At 35.8% G+C, this 10,322-nt stretch overlaps 1 protein-coding gene across 3 annotated transcripts; it reads left to right on the top strand.

Moving 5' to 3' along the window:
* The first annotated feature begins 250 nt into the window (after window positions 1-250).
* Window positions 251-9,444, top strand: LOC129209735 (retinol dehydrogenase 8-like). Of its 3 annotated transcripts, none has more exons than XM_054834596.1 (7): window positions 251-342; window positions 1,982-2,050; window positions 3,197-3,358; window positions 4,573-4,752; window positions 5,854-5,947; window positions 7,675-7,858; window positions 8,644-9,444. In XM_054834596.1, exons 2-7 carry the CDS (start codon window positions 2,020-2,022, stop codon window positions 8,875-8,877), a joined length of 885 nt encoding a protein of 294 aa, XP_054690571.1. In that variant the 5' UTR covers window positions 251-342; window positions 1,982-2,019; the 3' UTR covers window positions 8,878-9,444. The 3 variants fall into 3 exon arrangements, with proteins under 3 accessions (XP_054690571.1, XP_054690570.1, XP_054690569.1); XM_054834595.1 differs by lacking the exon at window positions 251-342 and adding an exon at window positions 441-573; XM_054834594.1 differs by lacking the exon at window positions 251-342 and having other exon boundaries at window positions 1,921-2,050.
* Window positions 9,445-10,322: the final 878 nt, after the last annotated feature.

The raw sequence follows: 10,322 nt of genomic DNA, 5'->3' as shown, positions 1-10,322 counted from the left end.
TTGCTGCAAGCAGTATCTTTCAGATGCAGAGGGGTGTGGGACAGGGCCATAAAGCTTGAAGTTGTTTGGTTTTTTTTTTTCCCCCAACCAATTTATTTTACTATTATGAAAACTATGTTGTAGCAAAAAAATACTGTTTACTTATGGAAATATTATGTGTTTTAAATCAAGCTATTTGTTTCTCTACATAATGGTAAATGAAAAACATTAGAATTAGGTGTAATAATTGAAATTATTAAACTACTTTAATTTTTTTTCCTCTCTTTAGACAGATGATTTTGCCTTCAGGCTAGAAATCTATGCATCGAGTTTCAGACAGATTTTTTTAAAACAATGGAACATGTAAGCCCTTCAAACCAGGATTTCAAGTGGAAAATATAACCGATCTGTAATTACAGTTGCATCACAACACTAGTGGCATTCCACTAACTTAGTGTTGCATAAAGCCTCGCTTCCTCCGCCTACATGCACTAAATATAAATGTGCATGAGCAGCAAAAGCAATTTGCCTAATATCTGAATCAGCTACATAGCATTTTCGCTAAAATTATGTATCTGGATACTAATTTCTCAGGTAAATCCGTGGGTCAAAATTTATAAATAAGTAGAATCGTAATTACATTTTCTTATTAACTTCAGATGCTGACTTGCTATTTTGTTGCTTGCCTGAGAAGTTAATGATTCCACTTGTTACACTGTTCAAGGGAAATTTATTTGTTTTGGAAAGGAGCGGCTTTTTTTTTTTCCCTAACGTCATAATTTCAATTAAATGTTTCTATAGAGTCCTACTTTTCTTGAGTTACTAACCTATTTACATCTACACAAATCCTGGAACACTAAGTTCATTCTTCTGAACCGCATTGCATTAACATGGGGTTATTGAATCTTGGAAAACGTTTTTCTGTGTATAATGGCATTGCATTTAGCTGAATGCTGTTGAGAAGGCTAATTGATTATTAAGGTGATTATTTTTCTGTCTTTTTCAAGTTATAAATTTCACAAGAGACTGATTTTCTTTGTGAATGTAGTATGCCTACAGTTACTGTATGCTAAAGGCAAACTGCACCAAATTGCTAGTCCAAATGTCCCTCTCTTTAATTCAGTTTATATGCAAAGTTGGTGGAGTATTTTCTCCAAAACTAAATCTGAGTCAGACATCATGCTAGTTCTGATTTTTTTTTTTTTTTTCAACTTGTCAATTGGAGAATAGAAGGTGTTCAAAGAGATTTCAGTGTTAGCAAGGATGTATCAAAGCTCATCTGTTCAATGTCTTCCTGGCTGTTCCCCGCTGCCGGCATACTTGCTTACTTTCTCTATTCTTGGTTGGAAACAGTGCCAAAAAGAAATGCAAGCAATCTATCCAAACAACTTGTCTCTTTCCAAATACACATCCCATTTTTCAATTTACTTTTTCTCTAAAGCCTATTAGGACTCGTATAATAGTAAGGCATGAGGGAAGAAATCCATTTGTCATTCTTTTGCAAAAGAATGAGGAGGGTGCAGTATGCATAAGAAGTCTGAACACCTTTAGCAGATGGATCCCATTTTAGGTGCAGTTTACTTTCCATAGACATGACTGGAGGACTTAACACTACAGACTGATTGTAACTGTGGTTCAGCTTTTCCTGCCAGTAGTATGTAAACTGGTTATTCCACTATTAAAAAAAAAATCCATGTAGCTTACAAATGTCTCTTTTTAAAGATTAATCAAATTTTGTATTAAATATAGTCCATGTTGATAATGCAGATTATAAGCTCATGTAGGAGCATCTGCTTGCTTTTGTCTAGTTGGAGATTATCCCTTAATCATGCAGGGTCCAGGTGTGCATTTTCAGATTTGTTGACTCAGGAAAGCTGGAGATAGCATTAAAGGCCAATGACATAATACTGTAGCTGCATTTAGGTGGTTGCTCATCCGAACAAGAACTCTTGCTTGAACCACCCAGTGGAAAGAATGGCAAGAAGAAATGTCCTCATTACAGGTTGCTCCTCAGGAATTGGACTGGCCTTAGCTGTAAAAATGGCAAAAGATGAACAGAAAAGATTTAAAGGTAACCATATCTGTTATTTATCTTTATAAAAAGATATTCTTCAAGGCAGTATTATTTTTTTTCCTCTGTGATTTAACAGGTGATTGTATTCAGTTTGGTGACTTGCTTCTTGTTAGTTTCCCTCCTCCTACTGTCACAAAAATACAATACAGTAAAATACACTGTTTTCTGTAAGCAGATATTTCTGTACCTGTACTGAAGCTGAACAGCTACTTGAACTGAATAGTTTACATACACACAAAAACCCCCAAAAAACCCAGACAGTAGCATAAAAACAAATAGCTGAAAATGTCTGCCGTATGCTATCTTGGATATACATTCACAGTTGTAGTTAGCTTTGCTCCTGGCTACTAAAATATTTGTTGAATGCCCATTTGAGGACCAAATAAATTTAGAAAAACAATTCTTAAATTTGCAATTTTTTCCTTAAAGCATGTTTCATTATTCTAACCTTGTGTAGGCATAAGAGGGTGAACAAAGGGGCTGGGATTTGTCTTTCTGCTGCAAAATGGGATATTTGCTATGATTGAAAATGGGTGACAAGGCAAATACAGCAATCTGTGGTAATTCAGTTTTCTCACTCTCACAAGTAAGCCTCTCACAGGCTTACTGACCGGATGCAGATTCGTAGTTTTATGGGTAATTAGGCCACAATAATGATAAACTAATTTCTGTTTTGAGAAGTAGCTTGCAAAAACATCTGGTTTTGCAACCTAAGGAAGCATCTGTTTTCCACTTTTTAATAAAATTATGGTTGTTCTGCTAAACATGTTGATGGTGGTGTAAAAAAAAGTATATCTGGAATCCAGAATTAGATTTTCGGTACTTAAAAATGATTCAGCAACATAACTTGATACCTATTATTTAAAGTTTTGGTGATAATATTATCTTCGTATGCTACATGTTCTTCATGTGCATAGTGGTTTAATTCTCCTTTTGAATTTCTTGAATATTTTAGAACCAGACTCTGGGAAATCAGTGGTAATATATGTTGAAAATAGTGTCCTTCTACTTTAAGTTTTTATCTGGGTTCTATCACTGATGTTTAAGATATGGATGTAAAAGCAATATTCTTCAATATTTCTCAGTAAGACTGCCACAGAAAAAGTTTTATTTCTGATAACTTTTGCTTCTGGTGTGTTGTAGTGTATGCCACAATGCGGAATCTGGCCAAGAAAGAGCCACTCGAAGAAGCTGCAGGTCGCAGGCTGGGCAAAACTCTCGAAATTAAACAACTAGATGTTTGTGATGAGCAGTCTATTAAAGCTTGTGTGAATAGTATCCCTGACAGAAGGATTGACGTCCTAGGCAAGTACAGGATGTGTATGCTATGCACAGATAGCAGTTTTCTATTTAACATCTCAAATACCCTGGAGAAGTTTTATTAGTGTATTTTTTAAATTATCAAAGTAATAATAATTATATAGTGTATTCTGTTCAAGATCCTTAAGGCTTCATGCAGACATCAGTGGATTAAATCTCACCATGCTTCTGTTAAGTGGGGAACCTTGTTTTCCCTGTTTACAAAGGAGAAACTTGAGTACAGAGAAGTGTCTTGGATAAGATGATACAGTTGTTAGAAAACGTGAGAAGAGAACTTTTGCCTAAATTGGCATGTTCATGTACAAGACTTTCTGCCCTATCGATGAAGCATAGCTCTACAATGAAGGCAACAGTTCTTTGTAGTGAGAAAGCAACAGCATTTGGGAATTAACAAGTAAAAGAGAAAATGCAAAGAAAGTAAGGTTACTTTTATTGTGTATTGAGAACTGTAGTTGTACTTTACAAATCATTCAACAAGGAATGTTTTTGTACTGTTTTGCTAAAAAAAAATATTAATATCTTAGTAAGAAATTGCTTACACCATCAACTGTTAAATCTTCTCTAATAGACAATTGTGGACCTGCCTTTATTTTGATTAATTATTAAAGCACTGCTTAACAAGCTGCTTCTGCAAACTGTATTATACTCTAATTTGACACACTAGTTGTAAGGCAGAATGCAAGTTGTATCAATCATTCCCCACTTACAAATATCCAGAAGGCAAATAAAAATCAATGGAAGTATGTGTTTTGGGTTTGTTGGTTTTTTTCTTGAAGATGTGAATGTTAAAAAACAAAACAAAAAGCAGACCAAAATATGGCCTGGTCTATCACCTTCTAGAATAAATTGCAGACTAATACTGAATTATAAACAAATATAGATAATTCTTGGCTCATTTTCCTGTAATTCTTTTATAATTTAAGCAAAAAGGACTAATCAGAAATAAGTTACTTAAAATGCAAGATATCAGATAATTGAAATTGGATTAAAAGCATAATTAAAAATTAAAAAATATTGGAAATGTCAAGTGTATTTGCAAAGCTTTAGTGACAGAATAACATATTTATTCCTTTCTTTAAGGATTATTTAAGGATCATTTAATCCCTAATACTCATTTTACTTTCAAACGCTTTCCAGTAAAGATTACAAGTTAATGTTTATGGTGGTTATTGCTCACTGTTGTCTTCCATTTTGTGCAGTTAGCAATGCTGGAATGGGGCTCATTGGACCTATTGAATGTCAGACCATAGATGAGATGAAAACTGTGATGGATACCAACTTCTTTGGACTGGTTCGACTCCTGAAGGAGATTTTGCCTGACATGAAGAGGAGAAGGAGCGGGCATATAGTTATAATAAGCAGTGTTATGGGAATACAAGGCAAAGTTTGTTTGTTTGTTTTTTCTTTGTTTAGACTAAGAGTTCAGTTTTCAAAATCTAAAGCTTACCTCTTTTTATCTGTAAAAAAAAAAAAAAAGTAGGAGCTAGCATATCTAACTATTGTGCTTTGTAATGCTGAAGTTCCAAATATAAAAATCACAGCACATAGACCTGATGCTTTTTATGCATCTAGGTAGTATGTTACTACACAACTACTCTAAAGACTTTTTAAGAACAAAATCTACAGAGTGGATTTTTTTTTTTTAGAGTTTTAACTCAAAGTCTAATTATTTTTATTTTTTTCCAAATTTTATTTTTTTTATTATCTGGAAAATAGGGCTTTGTAGCATTACTTTTCTCTTTCCTATTGGAAAAGATTATCAGGACAGGCAAACATGCTCACTACACTCTGCACATTAATAACAGAATAAAATCCAATCATGTCCTGGACAACTGTACCGCCTTTTTGTAAAATTTCTCCTTTCATAAAACTCTGCAGAGTCTAATTTTAGTGACAGATAATGATGCTCCTACTCTTGTATTCCATCCCGTCTAGCTGTATTTGTTTGAATTATTACAACAGTGGCATTGATCTTACCAGGATTATTCTGGTGAGCAAGGGTCCTAAGTCAAACTGCAGGAGTTGTTACTGTTTATTACAATACTTACCATCCACCTAAATGGACTGATGTAGTGCTTTTTCTAAATCACTCGGATGCAAGCTGGATCTCTTGCATAATCATGTCTCCTGCATTGCACTCAGCTTCATCCATAGCCTATTAGAGTCTTGCTGATAAATAATGCAGATGGTATTCTATGTAGAGACACTTTCATACCTTCTACTACAAAATATTTAATAGCATCCAAAGAGATCACAGCATCAGCTAGGAAGATGAAAAGCATTAGTCAAGCATCCTTTCCTAGAATGAGCAATTTTGAGAACATATGCAAAAAATCAGTATTTAGATTCAGTATACAAAAGGATTTTTCTAATGTTTTTCGAGCAAGACTGTAGAAATTTTGGGAGAATACAAGAGTTTTTTAAACTGTTAGTATGTTGACTACAATCACATTCTCAGGATGTTTTCTTTACACCATCAGGTATCTTATTTAATGATGTTTATGCTGCATCTAAGTTTGCTGTGGAAGGATTCTGTGAAAGTTTAGCTATACAAGCACTCAAGTTCAAACTGCAGTAAGTATTGATCCACTGGTGTAAATTGTATTTTAGATAGTTTTAAATATATTCAGAGCTAGTAAACAAATTTTTAAAGCTTGCTGCTATCTAGGAGAAACAGATTGAGGAACCCATGTAAACCGTACATCACAAAAGACATAGAAATGTCCACATTCTTCACACTGCATAAGAAAATAAAAAGGTCTAGATGCTAAAATAAACATGTTTTATTGAACAGTTAAAGTCTGTGTAGCTTTAGATAAAATACAGTTTATGTAACACTTCTGAAAAGCAGATTCTTGCATACAATATCATAAGAATAAAATTATAATGTCAACCTGCAATATTTTCCTTTAGAAAAGATAACAGACTTCTTAAGCAATTCACAGATAAAAAGAGTTCAAGGGCTCATCATAGAGAAAGCAAGGGGAAATCCATCAGAATGGAACGCAGGGCAAGATACCTCTAATGGCAGGAGGTGGGAGGAAAGTGAGAAGAATGTGGTATACTATTTATTAATGTTTAAGACAGTATTTAAGAGAATGGTCCTGTTTGTTGTCTGTGGGACTTTGGGGTTTGATTTGTCATATGTATATTCACATTCGTGTAATTCTGCTACTATTCTTTGTGTGAAGCCCAACAATTGTTAAATATCCATTGCATCTCTTGTGTGCCTAAGCATTTAGCCCTTGTGCTCTGGGAGAAGACAGCTGTTGTCACGGGATTTCAGAGACAAGGCAGCATCTGAACTGTGATTTTGCATATCGGTCTGAAAAGTTTGGAGGGATTTAAAATAAAAATATTGTAAATGATACATAGGGTATACCAGAATTCATAATAGGATTTCAAGAGTATAAGACAGAGCAAAAAGGTTAAAAAAAAAAAGTAGAATGGGAAAAGTCCAAGGTCCAGTGTGAAGAGTGACACCAAGAAAAAAGGCTTTAATTCCAGTAGCAGCTGGAATTCTGCTATCAAGGTCAATAGCTTGATTTAGTTCTAAAGAAGAGCCTGATCAGAGCTCAAGTCTAGGAAGAGGTCCTATCCCAGGCTGTTTTGATAAACATTGTGGCTGGGAGTAATTGCTGCCTGAGAAAAGAACTGGGAATGACCTGACTAGTAACTGTGTTTCATCAATTTGCTATAATACACTACTGAGCAAAATAAAATTTTCCAGATTTGGCAGCAGCCAAAATCTGTCCACCCTCAACAAAATTCTCTATATTGTATTCTATTCTAATATTGTGGAGGGATCTTGAATTATGTAACACTGACAGCTTGACAAAGAAAAGCCACATTGGGGCAATTCCCCCATCTCTTTCAGCTACTTCTAGTATTATCATGGAAAAGCTATAACAAATCTATGTCAGATTTTGTCCAGAAAGTAATGAATTCTGTTATGATCCTTTAATTATTTTTCTTAATATGTTCTAAATTCTTGTGGATAAATCATCCTTAGATTCCACAGCTGTGAGGCCGCAGGTAACAACTGCACTCACTTCTGCCTTGAATTAAGTTACAGCACTTCCCTGAAATTCAAACTACGCAGATTACTACTACTACACGTGGATGGGTAGGAGCAGGAGAACAATAATGTGGTATGGATTGCTTTTACAGAATATACTGTTTAATATTGCTTGCTAATATGTACTCACAGTGCAACTCTTCAATATTCTTTGAGAAGGACAGAGAGATGTATTTCCCACGGAGGGTAGTCAGTAACCAGTATATCTTTGCTTTTTGAACAGGTTAAGTTTGATTGAACCAGGACCAGTGGTTACAGAGTTTGAAAGAAAAGTGTTTGAAGATGGAATGAAAATGGATCTTTCAGCTGCAGATGAGGAAACAGCTGAGATGTTTACTAATATTTACCTTAAAAATTACAAACAAATTTTCCAGAGCCTGGGACAAAGTGCTGAAGATGTTGCAGAGGTAACTCATCAACAATTCTCCATTTTTTTTTGTCAATTTTTTTTATTCTTTGTAATTTATGAATGCACTGGTTGGTTGGTGGCGTTTTTTTGGTAGAAGTATTAGATTTAATTAAATGTAATTTATACCATTTAAAATTATTTTTAAAAACTCAAGAGAACTCAGATTCTGCAGTGTTGCCATACATCCACACAGGGTTCCCACCATTGCTTAAAGCCGCTCTCCTCTCCATCTTGCTAGTAATCCCTCTGCTAATGTGAAGTTCACTCAGCTACCCCAGACCACCAAGGTACAACAGAAGATACATCGACATAGTTTCTGGTCCTTGGGGCTTCCTGCAGGAAGACAAGTTTAGGCAAGCTGTGGAGGGGGACAATGATTTCAGGTGCTTACTGCTAAGAAATAGCTTCAGGGTCAACTGAGCGTTCCCAGATCTTGCTGCAAAGTGCACTGCTCCGATCCTTTCCCAGTGAACTGTAAAAGAAAGGATCTACCTATTCTGGCCATATAGGCATAATTTAGGAGGACTATTCAGGATACTTAGGTGTAAGGTGCTGTCATCATGGTATAGACAAACAGAAATAGGACTGAGAATAAGTACTTCTTATGGCCTTAAAAATACTTTAAGAAAAATTTCTAATGAAGTTCTAATAAAAATATATACAGGGTTTTACATAATTCTAGCACTTTATTCTTCCACTTTTCTTCTGCTTAACTGAAAACTAGGGTTTTACTTTATTATTTGGTAAAGGTTCTTTAACAATTCTGTGTCTCATTCTTGACAGCATACAGTAAAGATAATTCTTGCAGAAAATCCACCTTTTCGCCATCAGACCAACACCTTGTATACTCCGATGACAACTCTGAAATATGCAGATCCAAATGGAGATCTACCCATTGACATATTCTACAAAATGGTTTTTCATCATGACAAAATCTTCAGTGCAAGTCTTAACTTTATCAAATTGCTAAGGTGGAGAAGTAGAAAGAGCTTTGACCTGGGAAAACCCTCACAATAAGTATGAAATTATCAAATTGTTGCAGCTACTGATAATGCACGATGTTGTTATTCAAATACCTTTGCTCTCTAGTTGTGAAAAGGTATTCAAGATGTTTATTTGAGCTTAGCTAAGATATTCAGCTCAATGAGTTTATCTTGAACTTTAGTTTGCAGAAACTTGAAATTAAAATCCTCTGACTATAGGTTTATTCTGTTTAGTGTTTGCTTTTTACAGAGATCTGTTTTCATGGGAACATGAATATTGACTGATACTTGCATATTCAGTATTAACCCAATCCCCTTAATTTATTAGAATATAATACATACCAGGATGTGTAATTTATGTAAATTATTTAGATTCTTAATATCATAAAAATATTTTATTTTTACTTATTAGAATTAGTATAGTCATCCCTCAATCACAATAGTATTCTCATTTTCAGAAATCAGATCTATTTACCAGTAACATAAGAGAAAGTCTCATCAATCTTAAAATGTCACAACTAGAATATTTATTATTCATATATATATAACAATATTCTGAATGCTTCCTTTATATGCAATGGTTACTGGCATATTACACGTAGTGGACAATAAAATTATTTTAAAAGCATCTTAAAATATCTTCTGACTGGGTACTAATTTTTGCAAAAGTAACAAAATATTATTATTAGGAAGTAATTTAAAACCATTAACTGCCTTCAGTGCCTTGAGTGGCTGAAGCTGAGCTACAGGCTCTCCTTTTCCAAACTAATCTAGTAAGTATGTATAAACCAAAATTCTAGCACGAGGAGGTCTTTTCCCTCTCTTTCTCTTGCACTACAAGTCAGCTGAGGCTAAGCCAGGGGCCTGGGTTTAAGTGCTGTTCCTGCATGGCATTCTTGTTCTCTGACCTCCAGCCTTGCCTCGGCACTGCCTAGGGCAGAGACAAAGGCCCAGGACCCTTCAGACCTCCAGGCTGCAGTTTTTCAGCATGTTCCAGCAGCAGTCCAGAGCCCAGCTGGAGCTCACTGGGGATACAGGAACTGGCTTTCTCTTTCCCTCAGTACTTTCTCACTAAACTGAAATCAAACTCCGTGCTGGGACTTGTCGTGGCCTGCCCTGCTCTGCCTCTCCCCAAACGCTAGCTCAGAGGAGCCAAGCAGCAGCCCCTGTGTAGGCAGCTCCTGCAGCTCCCAAGTAGTTCAGGTACTGCTTGCTTTGCTTTGCTGTCATGACTATTCTGGTGGGGCCCAAGGTGTGGGGCTGCACAGGGACCTCCCTAGGACTGCAGGCAGGGGAGCGCTTGGAGGACAGTGCCCCCATCAGCCCCTGAACACTGCTGGAGGCCCCATCTATGTTCCACTAGTAACACACCTCCTTCTCCAAAATACCAGGCCGGTGCCTGCACCTCAACATCAGTGCGTGGATAGGGCAGAGGTGGAAAGAGCTGCTAGGCTGCAAACGGGAAGGCAGGAATTACAT

The sequence above is a fragment of the Grus americana genome, chromosome 8 (genome assembly GCF_028858705.1).
Source record: "Grus americana isolate bGruAme1 chromosome 8, bGruAme1.mat, whole genome shotgun sequence".
Taxonomy (NCBI): Eukaryota; Metazoa; Chordata; class Aves; order Gruiformes; family Gruidae; genus Grus; species Grus americana.
Note: the sequence above shows the minus strand (reverse complement) of the source record. Positions and strands in the feature narration are given on the sequence as shown.